Source organism: Zootoca vivipara, chromosome 17, assembly GCF_963506605.1.
Source record: "Zootoca vivipara chromosome 17, rZooViv1.1, whole genome shotgun sequence".
Taxonomy (NCBI): domain Eukaryota; kingdom Metazoa; phylum Chordata; class Lepidosauria; order Squamata; family Lacertidae; genus Zootoca; species Zootoca vivipara.
This window is the reverse complement of record NC_083292.1, coordinates 12205466-12231084: the sequence shown is the minus strand read 5'-3', so window position 1 is coordinate 12231084 and position 25619 is coordinate 12205466. Positions and strand designations below refer to the sequence as shown.

Below are 25619 nucleotides of genomic sequence, written 5' to 3'. Positions count from 1 at the left end.
GCAGATTTGAAGGCAAGAGTTGAATCGGGATAGAACCTTTTGTGTTCTTGAAAGAACACAAGGCAGCACTTTATTCCATTTTCCTGATTCCAGCTTCCTTACCTGGCAATTTCCACGTGTGGTTTCATGGGGCAAAATCTGGGGAGGAATTCTGGAGTGGAGTTCTTTCCCGCCATTTGAAACGTAGTGCGACACAGTGGTAAATTGACCAGAAGGCCACGGTTCCATAACAAAACAGGTCAAATGATCTTGGACGAAGGAATTGATGGTATGCTCATCCAATCTGCAGAGGACCCCCAAACCCCGCTAATCCCACAGAAGACAGAACTGGGATTCAACAGACTGGAGAACTGGGCCAAAACTAACAAAATGAATCTCAGGAGGGACGAAGGCAAGGTTCTGCCCTTGGGCAGGAATAACTAGCTGCACAAATATAAGATTGAACACATGGAAAGGATCAAGGGGTCTTGGTGGACCACAAGCGTAACATGTGTCAGAAGTGGGATGCAGCAGCAAAAACAGCTAATGCTATCCTAGGCTGCACCAATGGAAGTCTAGTGCCCCATTCAAGGGAAACAGCAACTCTCCCCACCTGCGATTGGCAGAAACTGGTATTCATAAGCATGATGCCTTGGTCAGAGATGATGCTGTGGCTAGCAGTCACTGATAGCCTTATCCTCCATGGAGTTGCCTAATTTTCTTCTAAAGCCACCCAACGTCTTTCTGCCCATTTCCTCAACTTTGGGATCAAATGCCAGGCCACACCCTTCGTTTTATTACACCCCCCCCTGGAAAAAACTAAGGCAGAATGATGGAAGCAACATCTACTTAGACCAGGCACCCCCAAACTCGGCCCTCCAGATGTTTTGGGACTACAGTTCCCATCATCCCTGACCACTGGTCCTGTTAGCTAGGGATGATGGGAGTTGTAGTCCCAAAACAGCTGGAGGGCTGAGTTTGGGGGTGCCTGACTTAGAGGAAAAACCAGATTACATCCAAGATGTTGTTGTTGTTTAGTCGTTTAGTCATGTCCGACTCTTCGTGACCCCATGGACCATAGCACGCCAGGCACTCCTGTCTTGCACTGCCTCCCGCAGTTTGGTCAAACTCATGTTGGTAGCTTCGAGAACACTGTCCAAGATAGTAGAGTAGAAAATGGCACTACGCTGCTGACATATTCGGGTGTGTGTGTGGAGGAGTTACTACAGATATTAACCACATTCGCTAGGCGGGTAGGGCAGTATGTTTATTTTTCCATGAGGATATGCACCATAAATATATAACGGGATCTGTTGTGTTGAAGAGGGTCCCAGCAGATCATCAAGACTTGTGTAGTCCAATGTGTGGTTTAATACACAAGCTGTCATTATCTGGCATCCGGGAAAAGGGGTGGGGTGGGCAGCCGGCCAGACTGCATTTATTTGTTTGGTGAACACACACACACATTTTTCAGCTCCGCACACACACACACAGAGGAAATAATCCGAATCATCCATCAGACCATTCAAGTCAATGTTAGCCTGGCCGATATTGTTACAACGAGGCCATCCCTGGAGAGCACGAGGCGGAATCCATCAAGAAAGGAGCAAATCCCTTTTCGTTTCCATCCGTCCTGCTTTGCCGTCAGTTCCATCCCGTCAGCATAAATCCAGACTGACGTCTATGGAAAGTAAAGGAAAAATAAAAGAGGAGGGGGGAATAGCTGATGAACAACAACATGGAAGACTCGAGCTGCGTTGCAGGTTCGGTTTCTGAGAAGCCCTCTAGGAGGCCGCAGTATCAAGATGCTAAAACAACAGAAATAAAAGACTTGCAACATGAAGGGATCAATTAAAGGAAGGAGCTTTGGATAGAGATGGTGAGAATTAGCTTCGTACCCGGCGTGTAACTGTGTATGGTCCCCCCCCCCTCCGGTTTGGCTGCAGCAAAGCACCGTCAGGTTCCTTTGGTGGTCTCACGACAGGAGGGGGAAATTGATTTATCTCCAAGGCCCACAAGTATACAAACAACTGGATAGGGCTGGCCCACCCATGAGGCAAAGTGAGGTGACTGCCTCAGGCGGCAGGATCGACAGGGGCAGCAGAACCCAGTGTAGATCTTTATTCCCTCTTGTTGCTGACGCAGATCTTCACTCGCTCTTTCTCCCCAGTTCATAGCTGCCAAGTCCCCCGGCTTCCACGGGAAATCCCTGTTTTCCCAGCTGTTCCTAGCTGAAAAAAACGGATTTTCTTGTTTTCCCCCGGTTTATTCTGGCACGGCGGCCATTTTGGAACTGGGCGGATCATGCTCAGAAGCAACTTTTGATGCTGCTTTGCCCAGTTCCAAAATGGCTGCAGTGCGACTTCTGGCGCGGCGGCCATTTTGGAACTGGGCAAAGCAGCATCAAAAGTCACTTCTGAGCATGCTCCGCCCAGTTCCAAAATGGCGGCAGCGCTACTTCCGGTCTGCTATTTCTGCCCGGTCCCTTATTTCTCTGACAGCAACTTGGCAGGCATGCCCCAGTTACAGGTAGGTAGCCGTGTTGGTCTGAGTCGAAACAAAATAAAAAAAATTCCTTCAGTAGCACCTTAAAGACCAACTAAGTTTTTATTTTGGTATGAGCTTTCGTGTATCTGATGAAGTGTGCATGCACACCAAAGCTCATACCAAAATAAAAACTTAGTTGGTCTTTAAGGTGCTACTGAAGGAATTTTTTTTATTTTCTTTCTCCCCAGGCAGGGAAGGAGGGGGAAACCATTTTGTGATGTGCCTCCAGTGCCAAAATGTCTCAGAACAGGATGGAATCTTTAGCTAAAATAATGCAAGAGGTCCCTTCATCACAGGCTGAAATTCAGGGCAGGGCAGGAGGAACCAGGAGTGCCGAGGCCACGCTGCGGCAACGAGGTGTTCTGTGCCATCCTCCCAAAACCAAACCAAACCAAACCAGAATAGGTGAAGCTCCAGACTGGTGCTACTGGGAAACAGGTGCCTGACTTATCATTTTAATATCAGATTTAGGAGCTTCCAGATTACCTGTTTATTGAGCCTTCGTCCTGATTTGCTTGCCAGGAAATTAAGACGGTGTTGCGTCAAAGCAAGTCTCACCCCACTCTTTTCCAGGGCACCATCCCATCTTTTTCCTTATGGCAAGAAAGTCTCGTCTTTTTTTATGGGAAGCAGGCTTGTTGTGCAAGGCTGTAACTGCACATGACCTGAATTTGCTGGGATGTGACTGAACCCCATCTGAATACAGGGGTGCCTGGGAGCACCTTCTTTTTCCACGGATAAAACCTACCAGGCAATGGAGATTTTGTACTCCAATGGGGTACAAATAAATTTGCATTGCACTGAGTCAGACCTTTGGTCCATCTAGCTCAGTATTGCTGACACTGACTGGCAGCGGCCTTCCAAGGTCTTTCCCCTGCCTGGGACCTTCTGCAAGCAAAGCGGGGGCTCTGCCACTGAGCTTAAGCCCTCATTGGGGAATCCTGTGTTCCCGTGTAAGCCCCATTGAGTACAACAGGATTGACTTCTGAGTAGACAGAGTTAGGCTCCTGCTGGAAGTTGGCAGCCTGAGCTTCAGATCAAATCACTGGCAAGGGTTGCCTTTGCAGAAAGGCAAGCAAGAGGAGCTTCTCCCCCCCCCCCCATTTAGATTTGGATTTTGTCATCATGGCCCAGTTAATTATTTTCTGCTAAGCAGACAAACCGACTAACTAGGCATCTGCCTTGATTCATGTTAGGGAGCATCTCCCCCTCCTGGCCGAGACGGAAATAAGAAAGGAATTAGGAAAGGAATGAGGCAAAAACTTAGAAGGGCCGTTTTGCTTAAGGAATAAGTAGGAGCTGCAACAATTGTTGTTGTTCCGCCCATCTGACTTGGTCTCCCCCAGCCACTCTGGGCAGCTTCCAACAAATTAAAGCATGAAGCACAGTAAAACACCAAACATTAAAAACTTCCCCGAACAGGGCTGCCTTCAGATGTCTTCTAAAAGTCAGATAGTTATTTATTTCTTTGACATCTGAACGGGAGGGTGCGGCTACCGAAAAGGCCCTGTGCCTCTGCCTTGGCCTTGTCCTCCCTGTGGTGTAAGAGGCTGCATGCCTCTGAATGGGTCAGAAAACCAGGAGGGAGGGGGAGTGAAAGGAAGCAACCTGGAGGTGGGCATGAGAGACTGGCCGGCTGGCACCCTGACCAGGAGGGCTCTGCGCTGCAACATCACGCTGCAGACTGCTTCCCTTGTTTTCCAGCTGTTGTCAACAACAGCCGGCCCAATGAACCTGTCAGGCCAAGGTCCATTCATTCAGGTATTATCTTCTATGGTGATCAATGCATGGCTTTAAAAGCCGATCAAACAAATTAATGGAGGATCAGTGGCTATGAGCCATGCTGGCTGTGTTCTCGCTCCACTGTCCGAGGCAGCATGCCTCTGTAGACGAGTGGATTGAACTCACAAATAGGGAGAATACTGTTGCACTGCAGTCCCCCTCGCAGGCTTTCCAGAGGCATCTGAATTTTAATTTTTATTATTTATACCCCACCCATCTGGCTGGGTTTCCCCAGCCAATTTGGGTGGCTTAGGGAATTTATAAAACATAATAAAGCATCAAACATTAAAAACTTCTCGATACAGGGCTGCCTTCAGATGTCTTCTACAAGTCAGATAGTTGTTTATTTCCTCGATGGGAGGGCGTTCCGCAGGGTGGGTGCCACTACTGAGAAGGCCCTCTGCCTGGTTCCCTGTAACTTCACTTCTCGCAGTGAGGGAAGCAGCAGAAGACCTTCGGAGCTGGACCTCAGTGTCCGGGCAGAACGGTATACTGGGCCACTATGAGAACAGGATGTTGGACGGCTGTGGGCAGGATCCCCTCATTGCAATCGGTTGAACTAGATGATTCTCGGGGTCCTTTCCAACTCTACAATTCTAGGGTTAGGGATAGGCGCCTGGCCTGATCCAATAGGCCTCTTCAAAAGTGGTTTCTTCTCCTTAATCTCCTTTTCCCTAAAGAGTCTTTTGGGACATCTGCATGAGAACGTAAGGAAAACCTGCTGCATCAGGCCAGGGGCCACCCAGTCTAGCATCCTGGTCTCACATTGGTTGCCCAGATGTGTGAGAAATCTGTCAAGAGGACCTGAGCACAACAGCACTCTCCTTCTGTGCTTTTGGGCAACTGATATGCAGAGGCATTATTGCCTCTGACCAGGGAGGCAGAGCATAGCCATCATGACTAGTAGCCACTGATAGCCTTTTCCTGCATGAATTTGTCTAATCTTAAAATCCATCTAAATTGGTGGCCATCCCTGCCTCCAGTGGGAGTGAGTTCCACAGACTACCTATGCATTGCACTTTCTGTTATCTATCCTGGATCTTCCAACATTCGCCTTCGCTGGATGTTCATGAGCTCCAGTGTTATGCGAGAAGGAGAGAAACCATTCTCTAGCCACTTGCTTCCAAAACATGCACAATTGTATAAATGCCTATCCTGCCACCTTCTACTCGCAGAATTAAAAAGTCCCGAATGCGGGGATTGCTCCATCTCCTAACTTTGTGGCTCCCCCAAGCCTGGAGATACCTCCCTGTTTGTGCACGGATGGTGTCGCTCTGGATCCGCACTTAAGAGAACGCATCTGTTCTCGGCACACAGGATGCGATATTCAGCTTTTTGAGACACAGCCCACACGCAGAAACCAGGATGCGGCAAGCGAAAGAGCCACCGAGCCGGCCGAAGTTTCATTTCCTGATTCTACGGCTTGCCTCTTCCGCAGCGGGAACTCGCGGAGCAAAATCAGGATGTTTACTTTACCCTATCTGCTCTTTAGATCCTAGCTACGAAGCCTTGATTTTAGCAGAATGCTGCTCCGCCCTCCCTTTCATAACCCCTCTGAGAGAACAAAGGCTTCCTTATCAATGGAATTAAAATTATGCCATGCTAAAATAAAAAATAAAAAAAATGAAAGAGGGTCGCGTTTCATAAAAGGCAGCCGGGCTCCACCAGCAGTAACCTTGAGCTGCCGAGTTCATTTAAGATTGTTCAGGCCTAGAAAAAGGGGACGTGGAAGCTGTCTGGAACAGAATCAGGCCACTGAGCCATCTAAGCTCAGTAATATTTACAAGAGGAACGGGGAAGATGTGACCCTCCAGATGTTCTCGGATTCCAACTCCCCCAAGCAAGCATGGCCAAAAATGGCTGGCATCCGAGCGCGCCTTCAGGGTTGAAGTCAAACCACTGGGGAGTTTGCTGCGGCTGTAGAGTCCGATATGGGAGAGACATGTTTTGCTGCAGCTGGGGCAGATGATGGAGTCTGACTGCGCTGCTTCAGATCTGCTCTCTGTGCTCCTCCCAGCAGCCATTTCTGGTCTGGATACGACCTGACTGTCCGCGGTCATCTGCAAGGGATTCCCACATGGTGAGGCTGACGTTGCCAGCCTCCATGTCCTGCTGGCAGACATCTTTGCAACACAGAGCTGGTCTGCCAACAGGCCTGGTGCCGGAAGCCAGCTCCCCGTAGCGCACGTCCTTGAGGATCCTGCCAACTTCCATTCTGTGGGCATGACCAGGCCAGCGGAGACATCGCTGAGACAGGGGTGTAAACATGCTGGGGATGTGGGGAATTAGGGGAGCACGTCTTTGTTTGAGGCTCTGCCCTGCTATGAGATAGGAGTGACAAACTCCTTTTCTCTGGTCTCCCAGAATCAGGAGAGGCATGCAGAGGGTGGAGGAGAAGGTAGCTTCATGCTGGCGCAGCCTCAGATTGCTTGGGGAAAACCCTGGAGAGGAGAGGATTTAGGCAGCTGCAGGGAGGCTGGGACTCTCGATCTCAGCAACTGTGTCACAGAGGCAAGACCTGTCAGAGATGGGTGCTGCGCTCATTAGGCCTGACACTGCAGATTCTGTTTTTGCTAATAAAGAGTTAACTCCATCTTGCTCAGTGTGGTTTACTGCTGGTGCGATCCTGCCACCTGGAGTAGCACAAAGGCATCATGTCTAGCAGCCTTGCCCTCCATCCATTTCTCTGATATTCTTTCAAAGCAGTGCTGGGGCCTTGGAGCTGGCTCTCAGGACTCGAGAGGTCCAGAGGGTGGCAACACGAGAACAGGGCCTTCTCTGCAGTGGCTCCCTGTCTGTGGAATGCTCTCCCCAGGGAAGTTCGCCTGGTGCCTTCATTATACACCTTTAGGCGCCAGGCAAAAATGTTCCTTTTTAACCATGCCTTCGGTTGACCTGATCGACACCCTGTACCCTTTTTAAATGCAGCTCTTTTTTGGGGGTGTGTGTGTTATTGGGTTATCGTTTTTAATTTGATTTTATATATTGTGATCTTTTATGTGAACTGCCCTGAGACCTCTGAGTATAGGGTGGTATATGTTGTTGTTGTTGTTTAGTCGTTTAGTCGTGTCCGACTCTTCGTGACCCCATGGACCATAGCATGTCAGGCACTCCTGTCTTCCACTGCCTCCCACAGTTTGGTCAAACTCATGTAATAAATAATAATAATAACTCTCCCCCAAGAAACACCCCTCACTGTTCCTGCTTCACCCCCCCCCCCAGTGTTTGTGCCTGGCTGGAATGTGTCATTGGAACAAGGCTTGTCTGGATGGAGGATAAAGGCATCTATTGGGTGCAAAAGCTAGCCTACTGCACTACGGAAACATTTCACAGAATCATAGAATTGGAAAGGGTCCCAAGGGTCATCTAGCCCAACCCCTGCAATGCCTCGCCCAACAGCAGGCACGTCACTTGCTCAGAAGGGAATGTGGCCTTTGGGCTGAGAAAGGTCACCCCCACCCTGTTTTATTGCTGTCTAAGCTAGTGGCCGTCACCATGAGGCAGGGAGTTCCACTGTTTAAGCATCCTGAAACACGTTCTCCTTGGATCCAAAAGGCTTGCAAGCGAGACTAGGCTGAAGGCTAGCAAAAGAAGGCTAAAGCAACCAACCTGCCATTTCTCAATCTTCCAGCTGTCTTCTCCTTTCCTTCAGATTCCTTACGCCGGGTGCTCTTTCGGTTGCTACCCAGGGATGGCAGCTAACCTCAGCAGCCAGTGACGGTAGGATCGGCCCCTGACCGCTTGGTGATGTGCAGCTTGGCAACTTCCTCCGCACACGTCGGGTGGATCCCAACCGTCTTTGCCATTTGGGAATAGGTAGCGCCACATCTACAAAGAAGGGAAAAGGATAAAACTGTGTGGACAGTGAAAGCGCTGTTGAATCTTTCCTGCTACAGGTTTACTGAATCAGCTGATAAACCAGTCATTTACCCCTGCTTGGGCGGGGGGCTCTAATGACACATTTTCTCCTAGGAGGCAGAGAAATTGATCGCTCGTGTTTATTTCTTCTTTTACTGCAATTGCAAGAACGAAACAAACAAGTATGCAAGGAACTGTTTGGGCTGCAAAGGGGAAAAAAAGTTTTAAAGCTTCCACAGGCAAGGAAATGACTTATCAAAGGGAGGACCCAGTAATGTCAAAGGCTGATTGATCAAAAAGCAGCTATTTTAAAGGGTCAGCAGCAACTTTAAGTTATTATTTTTAAGTGGCAACAAAATCCATTTCAAGGTCGCAATCTTATGCACGCTTTCTAGGAATCAAGTCCCATTGAACTGAATTGGGACTGTGCCGGTTGTGGGATTGTTATGGGGAAACCTAGTGGTTTAGTGACATATATAGGTCACATCCATACAATACATTTTAAAGCACTGCTCTATCACATCCCCTGGAGAATGCTGGGAATCGTAGCTCTGTGTCTCCGAAGAACTCTTGCCACGTTTAACCACCCAGAATGCTTTGGGGGAAGCCAAACAGTGGTATATCGGTGGTATGGATGCATGGGGTGACTGTGATCACAGAAATGGAGATTTAAATTCCATGTCCAGTTGACTGTGGAAGTGAAAGGCCTCGTGAAAGGGCCCTAACTTGGGAAGATCTGTTCCTGTGTCAGTATGATATCTTTCCCAATGATGCTGGCTCACAGGCTATAAGCCAGCCTGAGGCAGCAGTTAAACTGAGTGGGCCTGGGCAGCTCAGTTGGTTGGAGCATGGTGTTGATAATGCCAGGGTTGCAGGTTCGATCCCCGTGTGGGACAGCTGCATATTCCAGCATTGCAGGGGGTTGGACTAGATGACCCTCAGGGTCCCTTCCAAGGCAACAATTCCATGATCCGGACCATTTTTAGACCTGAATCCAGCCCTCACTCATCCTCACGGGGTGTTTGGTTAATTCCCCTCAAAGCAAAGTGCAAGAACTCTCCACAATACGGCAATAGCACCTGCAACAACTTGTCTTGTTGAAGCAGATCCTCTGCAAAACAACAGAAACAATCTTCATTTCCTATCATCCCATGAAGAAACTCAGCTTCCTTTCTTAGACCTTGCTCCTTTCAGCCGCTAGAGAGCAGCAGCGACAAGGAAAAGGAACCTGGCCCCAGGCACAGGGAGGAGATTTCCAAAATGTTGCAAAAGCGCCCAACCAGCCCTGGGATTTTTTTGAAGAGCAAAGTTTCTCCGGAATGGAAATTTACCAAAATTGCTTATCTGCAGGAGCGCCTTCCCCCACTGTCCGCAAACAGCACCGCAGTCCTCTTTTAGCAACAGTTAAAAAGTAATTAGATCAGCCTCCCCTAACTTGTAGTTCACTCCAGATGTGGTGAATTGCAACTCCCTGAGGATTGGCCATGCTGGCCGGTGCTTAGGGGAGATGGGAGACTCCAGCAACATCTGGTTGCGGGAGGCTGAATTTGAGAAACTCAGAGGGTGGGTAGAGCAAGTCTGCAAAGTTTAAAAGTTCCTTTTTAAACTTTAAAGCCACTTCTTACAATGCAGTATCTACTCAGTGGGACTGACTCCCAGGAAAGTACGCACAGGATTGCACTTTAATGAAATTAAAAGCTGCCACAATTCAGTTTTTGTTTGGTTTTAAGGAATAGTTATTTTTAACGTAAGTTTTTCAGGGGTATGTTTTGAGGTATGCTTTCCCCCAAATATATATTCCTTTCATACGGTATTTTGGACAGAGAACATTTGCATCGCGACATTTGGAGACGGGTGAATTTTGAAGGCACGTGTTTCAGTCTGAGTACTGTTTTCGAGAAGCGCCAACAAAATCCCCCGCCATCCCAGCCTGTGATCAGTGGCTCCCCAGCTGTTTTGGGCTTGGTTCCATAAACTCACCTCCTGTGTCCCCTAAGGTAAAAGGTAAAGGACCCCTGGACAGTTAAGTCCAGTCAAAGTCTACCATGAGGTTGCGGCGCTCATCTCGCTTTTTTAGGCCGAGGGAGCCTGCGTTTGCCCACAGACAGCTTTCCGGGTCATGTGGCCAGCAGGACTAAACCGCTTCTGCCGCAACAGAACACTGTGATGGAAAAGCCGCTTACCTTCCCACCGCAGTGCATGGAAAAGTCGCTTACCTTCCCACCGCGGTGGTACCTATTTATCTACTTGCACTGGTATGCTTTCGAACTGCAAGGTTGGCAGGAGCTGGGACAAAACAGGGATTCAAACTGCCGACCTTCTGATCGGCAAGCCCAAGAGGTTCATTGGTTTAGACCACAGTGCCACCCTCATCCTGTGCCCCCTAACCCTATAAAGAGCATTATTCAGAATAAGGGTTGCATGAACCACTAACACGATAAAATTCAAAACAGTAACAATTAATCACACACTTATTCAAAATCCAAAACTATTTAGTTCAATTAATGCGACAAAACTGATGAATCTGAACCAGTTAGATAATCATTTATACTGCCAGTGCCCTGGAGCAGCATCCTTGTCTCTTAGCACCCTGCTAGGTTAACCCCACACTTTCCAGGAGGTGGGGCTCCTCAATTCTGATGTTGCCAAACTGCAATCCCCACCAACTCTGCCTATTGGACCTGCTGGAAGTTGAACAACATCTGGAGGGCTGCAGGTTCCAGAGGGCTGCAGAAACCTACCCCCCTCCATGGTGCAGATTTTAAAAGAAAATATGTCCGTCCCCTCCAAAGCTTTGATGATTCCTCCTGTAAGCCTCCCCATGAAACATAATCAAAAAAAGCTTTTAGGTTCCCCCCCCCCCCAAATCTCTTTTTAAAAGAAAGGCTTCCGCATATTTCAGCGATCACTTATTATCCTGAAAACATAAAGCTTTCCCCTTTGCTGCATTTTAAAGAGTTAACAGCTGGGTGGTGAATTGGATTTTTTCGGGGGGGGGGGAGGAGAGCTGTACGGTTTGCCAAGAAACATATTTCATAAACATAAATGCAAAAAACCTGGAATATCCGTCACTAAGCCCAACATTTTATTAATAAAGAAAGGCCATATTTTTAAAACGAAAATCTCGGAAACGAGACATAAAAGTAAATGGAAACATGGGCTCTCTTTTTTTTTAGCACTGCCAAAAGCTAAACCGCTCTCTTTCATAATCTTACGGTGACTTAAAAGAGAAGGCTTTCGGAAAACTCCAGGAAGGGAGCGGGTGGGGTGGGGTGGGGTGGGGTGGCAGAATTCTTTACCACTTACTTGATTCCAAGGGCAAATCCTTGAATAACTTCACCGGCATTTGGGCCAATGAAATGAAGGCCGAGGATTCGCTGTTCTTGCTGGCGTAAGCACACCATCTGAAAGCAAAACGGGGAGCAGCAGGAGACTGTCAGAAGAAGACACAGGAAGCTGCCTTCTGCTGAGCCAGAGCACTGGTCCATTGAGCTCAGTTCTGTTTGCACTGGCTGGCAGTGCCTTCGCTAGGGTTTCAGACAGGGGACCTTCCCAGCCTGACCGGAAGATGCCAGGGACTGAACCTGGGGCCTTCTGCAAAGTGGATGCTCTGTCACTACCAGAGGAGGCTTCCTTCTAGCACGTCAGACCATTGGTCCATCTAGCTCAGTGTTGCACGCACTGACTGGCAGCAACTTCTCCATGGTTTAGGCAGGGGACGCCCGCAGGCCTACCTGGAGATGCCAGGAACTGAGACTGGGACAAGTGAGACTGTTTATCCACCTAGCCCTATACTCTCTGCTCTGACTGGCAGTAGGTCTCCAGGGTATTCAGGGTAGAGAAAGTCCTTTCCAATCTGGGGCGCTCTGCATGCAAAGCATCTCCTCTACCACCAAGCTACACCTTTTGCTTGAAATATAGGAAGGAGGACTTCTCATATATTGAAGGAGGATTATTCGTCCATCTAACTCAGTACTGTCTACACCGACAGGCAGTAGTTCTCCAGGATTTCAGACATTTTCATTCCATTTCCCTTTTAACTTGTATACCATCTTTCTACATTACAATACGCAAGGTGGTTTGCAAGCTGAAGAAACAACAAAATAGACAGAAAAGGGGACAACACCTAATGACAATCTGATCCAATGCAAAAAAGTCATAATGAAAACATAACTTTAAAGTAGCAAATAAAGCCATAAAATAGCAAAAAAAGCAATATTCAATAATCTATTGGAGCATAACTATTGGAATAAAATTAAATATCAGCAAGTAATAATTAAACAACAACAACAACAATTTATTTATACCCCGCCACTCTGGGCGGCTTCCAATAAAATAATTGATTAAAGATTAAAAGCCTCCCTAAACAGGGCTGCCTTCAGATGTCTTCTAAAAATCTGGTAGCTGTTTTTCTCTTTGACATCTCTGATGGGAGGGCGTTCCACAGGGAGGGCGCCACTACCGAGAAGGCCCTCTGCCTGGTTCCCTGCAACTTGGCTTCTCGCAACGAGGGAACCGCCAGAAAGCCCTCGGCACTGGACCTCAGTGTCCGGGCAGAATGATGGAGGTGGAGACGCTCCTTCAGGTATACTGGACCGAGGCCTTTTAGGGCTTTAAAGGTCAGCACCAGCACTTTGAAGTGTGCTCGGAAACGTACTGGGAGCCAATGTAGATCTTTCAAGACCGGTGTTATGTGGTCTTGGCGGCCGCTCCCAGTCACCATTCTAGCTGCCACATTCTGGATTACTTGTAGTTTCCGGGTCACCTTCAAAGGTAGCCCCATGTAGAGTGCATTGCAGTTGTCCAAGCGGGAGATAACTAGAGCATGCACCACTCTGGCTAGACAGTCCGTGGGCAGGTAGGGTCTCAGCCTGCGTACCAGATGGAGCTGTAAGACACAGAATTGACCTGCGCCTCCATGCACAGCTGTGAGTCCAAAATGACTCCCAGGCTGCACACCTGGTCCTTCAGGGAGCACAGTTACCCCATTCAGGACCAGGGAGTCCTCCACAGCTGCCCGCCTCCTGTCCCCCACAAACAGTACTTCTGTCTTGTCAGGATTCAACCTCAATCTGTTAGCCGCCAGTTTAAGCAGTTTACACTTTAAGGACTATAATCAATAAACAATAAAGGACTATAATAATAAAAAAGGCAAGCCACAATGCATAGAATACCATAAAACATACAGAACCTTGTGGGGGGGGGTTTGCCAACCATTAATAGCAGAGGCAAATGTGAGCTGTGGACAAGAGCAGGGCACCCTGGCACTGGGGAGGCAGTTTTTGGCACCCTACCTCTATGTGGAAGCGAATCACTAGGTAGGGCAGAACACCTATGGCAGCTTCCCAGCAGACAGGGAGGTTGGTGCAGTACAAACACAACAGCAAGGAGGCTAGATAGGCTCCGACAGCGCATTTGCCCCATGCCAGCTTCCCCAGCCTTTGCTCCCACCATCTTCCCAACGAGGCTCTCCGGCAAAGCCACGGATGCAGAGTCTCCTCCGCGCTGGAAGTGGAGGTCAAACGCCAGGAGCACGGACTTACTTTTATGTAACATTGAGCTGCATCTCTTTCGGCCACGGTAAATTCCAACGGCTTATAAAACGCATGGTACACCTAACAGAAAGGAATATCGGAAGAGGCAATCAGAGCCCGGCGCCTGCCTTACGGATGCATCATTTTTACAGTAAGTATTCTGATAAGAGAAATCGGTACATAATCTTTGTTAAGTAGTACAGCATACAGCCTCTTTGCACAGGTTTCCTGCTTCCTGCAACCAGAGAGATAACGCCCACCCTTCCCATTTTTCTTTCGATGCCCTGGTTTTGGGGACAAGCAGAAGCCAGGATGGGATCTACTGGTGGGCCTCTTGCACTGGATTCTCAAGGGGGGTTCTGATTCCAACGACATAAGTTGGTGGGAAACCTGCCATGGCTTGCTTTGAGCTGCTACATAATCTACCAGCCTCAGTGGTCGTCATCTGTAAAATGGGAGGATCAATTAGTTGCATTCGATCAGACCTTCGTGCAGCCCTGTGGGCCTGTTATGTGATGGGATCTCTGGAATCTGTAATTAACTTGGATGTGGATTTCTACCGGTATATTGAGGCTGGGGCAGTGTATAGCATTGTAGGGCACAACTGATAAGTATCTCAGCAGCCAGGATTTCCACCCACCCCGGCCTGGAGCCACTCTGTGCATCTGGCTCATTGGTGGACACATCAGAAGAGAAGCTGGATCCCACAAGTCTGCCCCAACTGATTTCATCCAGCGGCATCCCACTCATGCAAAAACGGCAGGGCATTCCGCCCAGGATAAAGAAGGCCCAAAGGAACTGAGCTTGACATAGAGTCAGGCTTCGGGGAATTGGCTCACCCCACCCCACCCCTGGTGGCAATAGATAAGAAGATCAAACAAAAGGAACATCTTACCGGTTAGAATCTTTAATAATCACAGCGAATGAACAAAGAACACATCACCTAGAAATGGCAGTGTTCCCGATTAAGTTCACTCCCCCCTGTCCCTATTAATCTACATCACTCCTACGTCTTGTAATCTGATATTGTAGCCTCTGTGACTTTGGAGGGGGTGCGTGAATGCTGTCCAGAGACTGCGAATCTGTTAACTCTCTTCTAGTGTTTCCCCCCTGCTAGCTGCTCCCTATCCAGTATTTCCCAGCTTCTGCCTTCTGAACTATGCCCCTCTGCAAACCACTGTTCCAAATCTATACTGTCCTCCTGCTCCTGGGAAGATTCAGGATCAGGATCAGGGGGAGGGGGTGGCTCACACCATTCTTCCTCAGGGCAACCCTTCTCAACACGGTCCCCGACACACAGTGGCAGAGCAAGCTGGCTACTCAGCACCGGTGGCCAGCAGCCATGCCTGTCAGGAGCCCAGCGTACCTCTATATGATCTGCTCCAAACCGCCCTGCAGCTTCTTCTTCTGAGAGTCCTACACAACCATACTCCAGGGGAGTGAAGACAGTGGTAGGCACCTAGGTGATAGAAGGCCATCCTGTTACTTTTAAGCCAATAGATCAAGAGCCCCATGCTTCTCCCTATCCCCCCCAAACTCAGTGACACACAGTAGTAGTGTAGTGGCAAAAGCCATCTAGGCCAACCCCCAACAATGCAGGAATCTCAACATGCGGCCCCCCATCCAATTTCAAACCATACCAGACCCTGCTTAGCTTCACAAATGTGCTAGCAGGTTCATTGCTGCATGTGACAAATTGAAGCACTTTTAAAATGTTTATTTCTGCCCGGCTGGCAAAGAGTTAACCCACCTCCAGCCTGACTGACTTAGAACTCTGATGGGGGCGGGACTGTGCCCGGTTTAAAAGAGGAGGGAGAGGGAGGAAGGTGTGGTGTGGTGTTATGAGGTGGCTTGTTTGAAGACAGTGAAGAGGCTAGGAAAACTTAAAGTTAAATGTTTGACTGAGTTTATTTTGTACAACTGGAACAAAGCTAATTAATAAATGACACGTTAAAGAATCACCTATGTTTTTAACACAATAAAACTTCATCTCTGTTTTGCCAAAAAGGTCCGTCTGTATTTTTCCAGCGAGGTACCAGGACTCACAGCCGTGGTGACTCAAGAGAGGGCAAAACTCACCTCAGGCAGGGAGGTGGCGGTTTGTGTCCTTAAGTTACACGGAGGAGGCTTAGAAGGGTAACCTGAGGTGCCAAGGAGTTGCCAGAGTGCATAGGGCAAACTTCTACAGTGGGGAATCCAACTGAGGGAGACCCTTTACTGGAGGCAAGAGGTTATTCCGTGGGACAGCCTAGAGTTTCTTAAGGTACCAGGTCACGCAAGCTGGAAGGCTCTCCTTACTAAGAAACCCATTAGTAAAAGGGGTTGATTTTTGAGGCGGCAGGAGCCGAGGGTGGGTGTTTTCCCCTTTGGATTCCTGTGTCGCAGTGATAGTAAGGTAGAGTGGGACACGGGTCGTCACACTGCACCACTAGCAGGGGCTGATGCAGGGCTCCTTCATAATAGTGACAGCCATGGCGACTCACAGCCATGCCACCCCCCCTTAGATTATACAATAACTTTATAATTATACAAGTTATAATTAGGGATATATTGCAATGATCAGTGCAGATCCTCCATGTATTGCCTTTCCCCTAGATCAACTCCTTCTCGGTGTTCTTCCCTCACCCCTTTTCCAGAGTGACCCCGGGAGCCAATCCTCAGTGGCTGACTTGCCTCTTTGCACTCTGATTGGCTCCAGTCAACACACAGAGCAAGAAGGCTTATTCTCATTGGCCAAAAAGCTCCTCTTTCATGCTGATTGGGTGGTTCTAGGATGCTATAGACAAGGACTCTGCTACAGAAATAATACAAGTCGTTGATCCCCCCCCCCGACCCTAGCATTGTTTTGTTGCTTACTTGAATTATCCATGTTTTGCAATTTGTAAACTGCTTTGAAGCCATATTGGCAACTAAGGGGTATATCGATTTAATTAATACTAATACAGTGGTACCTCGGTTTTCAAGGCTCGAAAACCGAGGCGCAAAGGGCACTCTGCAAATTCAATAGAGAAAATTGTGAAAAACAACAGATACACGCAGCGGAAGCCGTTCAACTTCTGAGGCACATTCGAAAACGGAAGCATTTACTTCCGAGTTTTCGGAGTTCGAAAACTGAAACGTTCGGCTCCCGAGACGTCCAAAGACCGAGGTACCACTGTACTACAGATGTTAAATAACAACCACAGCCAAACATTTATTCATGCCCATGGAGAAGTGTGGCAGTGGTATGCGATTGCTTTGCAACAAATCGTTCATTTTCGAACCCCCAGGGAAGAAAAAAACTTTCAAACTACTCACGTTGTCGTAATCCATGAGTTCTGCCGACTGGCCAAATAGCCTCTGAGCAACTAGCTTCCCTGCAGCAATGGCCGTAGGCGTTAGCTCGGGGCGACCCTAAGACGAGACAACAGAATTAGGAGAGGTCCAAAATGTCAATGCAAAACTTGAACCCATGACCCAGACTAAGTTATGTTATCTATCTATCTATTCAGTCAGAACTCACCAGAACTCAATTCTGGCAGCTCTTAGCTGGGCTCCATTGCCATTATAAGAGAACTACTGTAGAAATTGGAGTTCTTGGTGAAGTCCAGAAATAAATAGTAAATTGCAAGAACTCGGGCCAGGAGGAAGATGAATTTCAAGTAAGTCTTCAAAAGGTTTTATTTATGTAATGATGAATTCAAATAGGAATCAATTCCAGTATGATAGTGAGGCAAATGAAAATAAATGCCAGTGGAAAAAATCCCAGGACAAGGCCCTGTTTCGACAATTCTTCATCAGCAATGTTTCAATGGTGAGAGTGTACCAAGTTGTTGTTGTTGTTGTTTAGTCGTTTAGTCGTGTTCAACTCTTCGTGACCCCATGGACCAGAGCATGCCAGGCACTCCTGTCTTCCACTGCCTCCCACAGTTTGGTCAATCTCATGTTCGTAGCTTCGAGAACACCGTCCAACCATCTCGACCTCTGTCGTCCCCTTCTCCTAGTGCCCTCCATCTTTCCCAACATCAGGGTCTTTTCCAAGGATTCTTCTCTTCTCATGAGGTGGCCAAAGTATTGGAGCCTCAGCTTCAGGATCTGTCCTTCCAGTGAGCACTCAGGGCTGATTTCCTTAAGAGTGGATAGGTTTGATCTTCTTGCAGTCCATGGGACTCTCAAGAGTCTCCTCCAGCACCATAATTCAAAAGCATCAATTCTTCGGCGATCAGCCTTCTTTATGGACCAGCTCTCACTTCCATACATCACTACTGGGAAAACCATAGCTTTAACTATACGGACCTTTGTCGGCAAGGTGATGTCTCTGCTTTTTAAGATGTTGTCTAGGTTTGTCATTGCTTTTCTCCCAAGAAGCAGGCATCTTTTAATTTCGTGACTGCTGTCACCATCTGCAGTGATCAAGGAGCCCAAGAAAGTAAAATCTCTCACTGCCTCCATTTCTTCCCCTTCTATTTGCCAGGATACCAAGTATGTATCAAATATGTTTGCCTTATTTGCCTATCATACTGGAATTGATTCCTATTTGAATTCATCATTACATAAATAAAACCTTTTGAAGATTTACTTGAAATTCATCTTCCTCCTGGCCCGAGTTCTTGCAATTTACTGATTATAAGAGAACAAGGCGGGTGTTCATGGTGAGTTCTGGCACACACACCCCTCTCTCTCTGTGTGATCTATCTATCTATCATCATCTATCTATAACAAACAAGACTAACAGAGTCTTTCTAAAACTCAACTAAAGGGTGGTGGGATACAATTGAGAATGGTCAGGTATAAGGTAAGGAGACCAAAGATACAAAGAAAAACATTGGAAGAAATTTGTACAAAAGAGGCAATACAGCAGCACCTCAAGATAAGTCACAACCAGCAGATCAAAAACTCATATAATCTGTTCGCCTTGTTTGTTATACATTTAATGATAATTAAAAAGAACGGAAGCAAGTCCCAAGTTGCAGTTTGGGATTAATCCCAAGGTTTAGGCAAATGTATGTGTTATCTCTTTCCCCGAACTAACGTTTTGGCTTGCGAGATTGTCTGTCAATGTGATTTGTCAACGTTGCTGTTTCCCTCCACCCGCCCCCCCTCCCCGCAAACCGCCTGAAATGCAGCTGCCAATCATTTCTGTGGCAGGAAATACAGATGTTATTTTGGCGTTCCAGAGATCAGAGAAAGAGATAAAACTTGGAGGGTGGGGGAGGAAAGCCTCTGGCATACATTCCTTTTTTTTAAAAAGCACAAGGAACACCCAAGCTAATTACTAAAACATGCAGACATAGGCATAGGGTATTTTCCCTCTCTTTGTGCGCATGAAAAAACAACGGCTTAAGACTTCCCTGAGTAAACAAGTCGACACAAACGCTCGCTTTGCACCCATGCGTGGGACTATGTTAGATTATCGGCAATAAAAATTCTAGGACCCATAAAGGCTTTCTGGGAAATGGTACATAATGAGTTTAAGAAGGTGTTTAAAAATACTTTTGTTAAAAAGCCGGAAGCCATTCTCTTGGGTATAGTGGGTGAAGAGATACCAAGGGAAGATAAAAGCTTGTTTATGTGTGCAACAACGGCGGCAAGAACTCTTTTAGCCCAAAACTGGAAACAAGAAGAAGTCCAACAAAAGAAGAGTGGCAGATGAAGATGATGGACTTTGCAGAACTGGCGAAGCTGACAGGAAAAATCCGAAACCGGCAAGATCAAGTATTCCAGAAAGACTGGAGTAAATTCATACGATATCTGAAAAATCATTGTCAGCAATTAACATCACTAGCAGCGTTGTCTGAAGACTCGTAATGAGAAATTTTCTATCTTTTTTATATTTATTTAAATCTTTGAGCTCTTCTGTAATGAGTGCAATTAGAATTGGAAAACGTATAAATCGCAATGATATAAAAGGTGAATTTTGAAAGCCATGAGGCGGGAGGGAAGCAAGTCGATGGGCTCTAAGAGCCAAGACGGTATAGTGGATAAAGATGGTGTGAATGCATAAAATTAAAGGGAAAAGAAATAAAAATTATATTTAAAAAAATAAAAATTCTAGGACCCAAAGCAATGAATTCAAGTTACAAGAATGGTGATTCCGATTAAACATCAAGAATAATGTTTCTTACAAAATAAAAAAATTCCTTCAGTAGCACCTTAAAGACCAACTAAGTTTTTATTTTGGTATGAGCTTTCGTGTGCATGCACACTTCGTCAGATACCTGGGTACCTGACGAAAAAATAAAAACTTAGTTGGTCTTTAAGGTGCTACTGAAGGAATTTTTTTATTTTGTTTCGACTCAGACCAACACGGCTACCTACCTGTAACTAGAACGTTTCTGACAGTAAGAGTTGTTTGACAGTGGAACAGACTCCCCCGACAGCCGGTGGACTCTCCTCCTTTCGAGGTTTTTAAGCAGAGGTTGGCTGGCCACCCACCATGGATGATCAAGCTGAGATTCCTGCATTGGACTAGAGCAGTGTTTCCCAACCTTGTGCCTCCAGCTGTTTTCGGACTACAATTCCCATCATTCCTGACCACTGGTCTTGCTAGCTAGGGATGATGGGAGTTGTAGTCCAAAAACAGCTGGAGGCACAAGGTTGGGAAACACTGGACTAGAGGACCCTCGAGGTCCCAATTCTATGATTCAATGATTCTAATAGGCTGCCAGATCAGGCCAGTGGCCCATCTAGTCCAGCATCCTGTTCACACAGGGGTAAACCAGGTGCTCCCATGGGAAGCCCACAAACAGCACAAATTCACGGTGTGGTGTCGTGGTTAAGGGTGCTGGACTAGGGACTAGGTGGCCAACTTTGCTGAGTGACCTTGGGCCAGTCACTCAGGCTCTGCCCAACTTCTACCTTGCAAGGCGTGAGGGTAGAATGTGGAGAAGTGTGCTCACTGCTGCACGTTCCTTGCAAGAAAGGTGGGAGAATATAAATGCCACAAATAAATAAAGAACACCCTCACTTCCTGCTCTTGACAGCAAGAGATATTTAGAAGCGTTACCCCCTCCGACAGTGGAGGCAGAACATAGCCGTTTGGGTTAGGAGGCACTAATAAATGGGTACGCAAACTAAGGCTCAGGGGCCGGATCTGGCCCAATCGCCTTCTCAATCCAGCCCGCGGACAGTCTGGGAATCAGCATGTTTTTACATGAGTAGATTGTGTCCTTTTATTTAAAATGCATCTCTGGGTTATTTGTGGGGCCTGCCTGGTGTTTTTACATGAGTAGAATGTGTCCTTTTATTTAAAATGCATCTCTGGGTTATTTGTGGGGACGGCCTGGTGTTTTTACATGAGTAGAATGTGTCCTTTTATTTAAAATGCATCTCTGGGTTATTTGTGGGGCCTGCCTGCCTGGTGTTTTTACATGAGTAGAATGTGTCCTTTTATTTAAGAAGCATCTCTGGGTTATTTGTGGGGACGGCCTGGTGTTTTTACATGAGTAGAATGTGTCCTTTTATTTAAAAAGCATCTCTGGGTTATTTGTGGGGACGGCCTGGTGTTTTTACATGAGTAGAATGTGTCCTTTTATTTAAAAAAGCATCTCTGGGTTATTTGTGGGGACGGCCTGGTGTTTTTACATGAGTAGAATGTGTGCTTTTATTTAAAAAGCATCTCTGGGTTATTTGTGGGGACGGCCTGGTGTTTTTACATGAGTAGAATGTGTCCTTTTATTTAAACTGCATCTCTGGGTTATTTGTGGGGCATAGGAATTCATTCACCCCCCCCAATATAGTCTGACCCCCCCAGAAGGTCTGAGGGACACTGGACCAGCCCCCTGCTGAAAACGTTTGCTGACCCCTAGCTTTCTCCTCCACAAATTTGCCTGCTCTCAAAGTCATTCCTGTTGGAGGACTTGTAAAAGGGTAAAAGAATACGTATTGGGAAATAATATATAATGAATTGAAAAAAAATGTTTAAAAGTACCTTTTAAAAAAACACAACATCCAGAGTCCTTTTTGTTTGGAATAATTCAGAGGGAAATTCCCAGGTGTCAAAAAAGGTTACCGTATTTATGTATGCTACTACTGCAGCCTGTGTTTTGTTAGCCCCAAAATGGAAAATGAGCGAGGTCCCAACCAAAGAAGAATGGCAACTTAAACTGATGGAATACGTGCAGCACGTAGACTTAACTTTTAGAATAAGAGAACAAGAAAAATGTATGTTCAAAGAAGACTGGAAAATGTTTACTGAATATATGGGTGAAAATTGTGTTCATTAAAAAAAACGCTGGTAGCACTAAGATAAATTCAACAGTTTAAATAGGTTTTGATGGTTGTAACAATGGATTATCGAACGGTTCGATTCATGTAAAATATGCAGGGATGAATGGCATGTAAAATGAACCACGGAAAGAGAAGAAGGGAAGTCTTTGATTTAAGGTTGTGTAAATGAATATTTTGAAATGTAAATTAGAAAATTTAATTATATATTCATGTCATTCTTGTTGGTGGCCATCATTACATTTTGTGGGAGCAAATTCTATAGTTTAACTAGGGGCTGTGTGGAGAAGCTACTTCTTTTTTTGGCCATCCTGAATCTTCCGGCATTCGGCTTTGCTGAGTGTCCACAAGTTCTAGTGTTATCAGAGATGGGGGGGGGGCTTTCTCTGCCCCAAACCATTTAGCCTCTCTTGCAAGAATGGTTAGAAGTTGTGAGTTGCTGCCAGCAAGATGGCAGACTGCACATGATGCCTTTCAGAGAGAGAGAGAGAGAGAGAGAGAGAGAGAGGGAGTAAGAAGCGTTTTTGCAAAAACCGTGTGAACTTAATTGTCAAGCAGTTTGATTTCACAGTCAAATTACTAACACCTTCAGCCTTTTTTTTTAAAAAAAAGCTGTACTCCTTTTTTTTTTTGGCCTTCCACGGGCAGCAAAACCTATTTATTTCAGAAGCAGCATTGATATAGGAGAGATAACAAAGCCTTCTTTGCCAGTTGTTGCCACATAATGCTTTTCACCTGATAAGCATCAGTAATAATCTCTAATGCAGAGGTGTTTTGCGTGGAGGAAATTACTGTTCTGTGTTGCTGGCATAAACACTCCGAATGAAAATGAAAAGAGAGGGGCTTTAGCACGCTGATATAGGCTTGACGACAAATGGGCAGCGGTTATTAATCAAGAACAAAGTAAGTTTTCCTGTCATTGTCAAGGAGTTTATGTAGACGTCTACCTCTGTTATGTCTCCAATTGCATAAATGTGAGGAACAGAAGTGGTTTCTCTTGCATCAACAATGATCTTTCCCGTCGTGGGATTTGTTTCCACTCCAGCCATCTCCAAGTTGAGAGTTTGGGTGTCAGGGGCTCGGCCTGGGAAAGAAAGAGTAAGAGGGGTTTTTAAAGAAAAAAAATAAAAATTAAAAGAAACATTTTAAATTTTTTAAGCAGTTTTAATTCTTACAAAAATAAAAATAAATCCCCAACAATGTAAGGACACAGGAAGAGCCTGCTAGATCAGGACAGTGCAATAGTACTCTCCCCTCCTGTGGTTCCCACCAACTGGTACTCGGAAGCAGGGACGTGGCTGGTGCTGTGGTCTAAACCACTGAGCCTCTTGGGTTTGCTGATCAGAAGGTTGGCGGTTCGAATCCCCACGACGGAGTGAGCTCCTGTTGCTCTGTCCCAGCTCCTGCCAACCTAGCAGTTCGAAAGCACACCAGTGCAAGTAGATAAGTAGGTACTGCTGCGACGGGAAGGTCAATGGCTTTTCCGTGCACTCTGGTTTCCATCACGGTGTCCCATTGAGCCAGAAGCGGTTTAGTCCTGCTGGCCACATGACCCTGAAAGCTGTCTGTGGACAAACGCCGGCTCCCTCAGCCTGAAAGCAAGATGAGCGCCACAACCCCATAGTCGCCTTTGACTGGACTTCACCGTCCAGGGGACCTTGACCTTTTTTAATCAGAAGCATTGCTGCCTCCAACTGCGAAGGCAGGGCCTTTAGCCGTCTTGGCTAGCAGTCATCAATATTCCTCTTTGCCACGAATTTGCCCAATCCTCTTTCAAAGCCATCTAGCTTAGAGGCAATCACTGCCTCCTGCAAGAGTGAGTTCGGCAGCTTAATTTCCACCGGGCATTAACTGTTCCCTTTAAGAATGCTGGATGCTGGAGCAGATGGGCCATTGGCCTGATCCAGCCAGCTCTTTTTATGACCCCCATTATCAACCACGTTAACCTTGCAAAGTGAGGAAGGGGAACCATTCCAGGCAACGGTCAGCTCGGTCACGAGATCACCACCCCGGGGTGGGGTCAAGATCCAGAACCAGAAATCTAAATCCGAAATTTTCCGTCTGATTTTTTTAAAAAAAGCCTTTTAAGAGGCTTATATTAGGAAAACAGAATAAAAGCATGCTCTCCGCCCCCCTCTCTTCGCTGGGAGAGGGAACACCCTTCCAACGTTTGATGTGAACTTGAGAGTCTCGTCCGAAGCCAGGATGGGAAATGTGTTTGCGTTCTGAAAACAAGGGCTGAGCGGAGGAAAACACTTAAGGGCCTTTGATGTGGAGGTAGGGAAATTATTAAACAAAAGGAAAGCCTGGCCCCTGCATTGGAGGTCTGATTATAAATAAACATATGATTCACTGTATTATCCGCCTGCCTTAAAAGCCAGGGTCCTCCCCGTTCTTCCAGTGCAAACAATGCTGTATCTGAACGGCTCTGAGACGGGGTGTGGGGGAGGCTCCTGCAGATTCATTTCAGCTGGCGAAACTGACACTTCCTCTGGGATCGGCGAGTGGAGCTGTCGGCACTCGAGCTATCTGTCTGCCTTCCGTCAGCCCTCCCTGTGGGATGCCGGATCCCTGCCGTCCCCTCTCTTTGCCATCTGGTCCCCGAGCTCCGATGCTATCAGGCACCAAAAATAATAACAACGACAATACTTTTAAAAGAAAACACAACCGAGACCTTATCTTGGGCTCGGATGTGAAACAACTTCCTACTGTTGTATTTCTTTTGTGCGCCGAGAATAAAAAGTCTGGGGAGGCTTGCAAAGCGGGGCAGCTTATGGTGAAACTTTTCCAGTTTCCCCGTTTTCCGGCTCAGGCAGAGCTTAGAGGAACAAGCTAGCACGCAATATGCTAATTATATATATATATATATATATATATATATATATATATATATATATATATATATATATATATACATACACATACATACACACACACACACACACACACAGAGAGAGAGAGAGAGAAGGGGGAGGGCAGAGAGGGAGAGAAACCGCCACACAAATTTCTCCTCCCAGCAACCTGCCAAGACATTGTTGTTGTTGTTGTTGTTTAGTCGTTTAGTCGTGTCCGACTCTTCGTGACCCCATGGACCATAGCACGCCAGGCACTCCTGTCTTGCACTGCCTCCCGTAGTTTGGTCAAACTCATGTTCGTAGCTTCGAGAACACTGTCCAACCATCTCATCCTCTGTCGTCCCCTTCTCCTAGTGCCCTCAATCTTTCCCAACATCAGAGTCTTTTCCAAGGATTCTTCTCTTCTCATGAGGTGGCCAAAGTATTGGAGCCTCAGCTTCACGATCTGTCCTTCCAGGGAGCACTCAGGGCTGATTTCCTTAAGAATGGATAGGTTTGATCTTCTAGCAATCCATGGGACTCTCAAGAGTCTCCTCCAGCACCATAATTCAAAAGCATCAATTCTTCGGCGATCAGCCTTCTTTATGGTCCAGCTCTCACTTCCATACATCACTACTGGGAAAACCATAGCTTTAACTATACGGACCTTTGTCGGCAAGGTGATGTCTCTGCTTTTTAAGATGCTGTCTAGGTTTGTCATTGCTTTTCTCCCAAGAAGCAGGCGTCTTTTAATTTCGTGACTGCTGTCACCATCTGCAGTGATCAAGGAGCCCAAGAAAGTAAAATCTCTCACTGCCTCCATTTCTTCCCCTTCTATTTGCCAGGAGGTGATGGGACCAGTGGCCATGATCTTGGTTTT

The 25619-nt window shown here is 46.8% G+C and overlaps 1 protein-coding gene across 1 annotated transcript in view; it reads right to left on the bottom strand.

Moving 5' to 3' along the window:
• Positions 1–1228: 1228 nt before the first annotated feature.
• Positions 1229–25619, bottom strand: part of TXNRD2 (thioredoxin reductase 2) — a 69961-nt gene continuing 45570 nt past the window's right edge. Inside the window, exons 12-18 of the mRNA XM_035098261.2 lie at positions 22853–22989; positions 16998–17093; positions 15067–15159; positions 13710–13781; positions 11473–11570; positions 7918–8136; positions 1229–1660 (exon numbers count right to left, since the gene is read on the bottom strand). Of these exons, the coding sequence (XP_034954152.1) occupies positions 8013–8136; positions 11473–11570; positions 13710–13781; positions 15067–15159; positions 16998–17093; positions 22853–22989 (620 nt within the window). The 3' untranslated portion in view covers positions 1229–1660; positions 7918–8012. The remainder of the gene's footprint in view (positions 1661–7917; positions 8137–11472; positions 11571–13709; positions 13782–15066; positions 15160–16997; positions 17094–22852; positions 22990–25619) is intronic.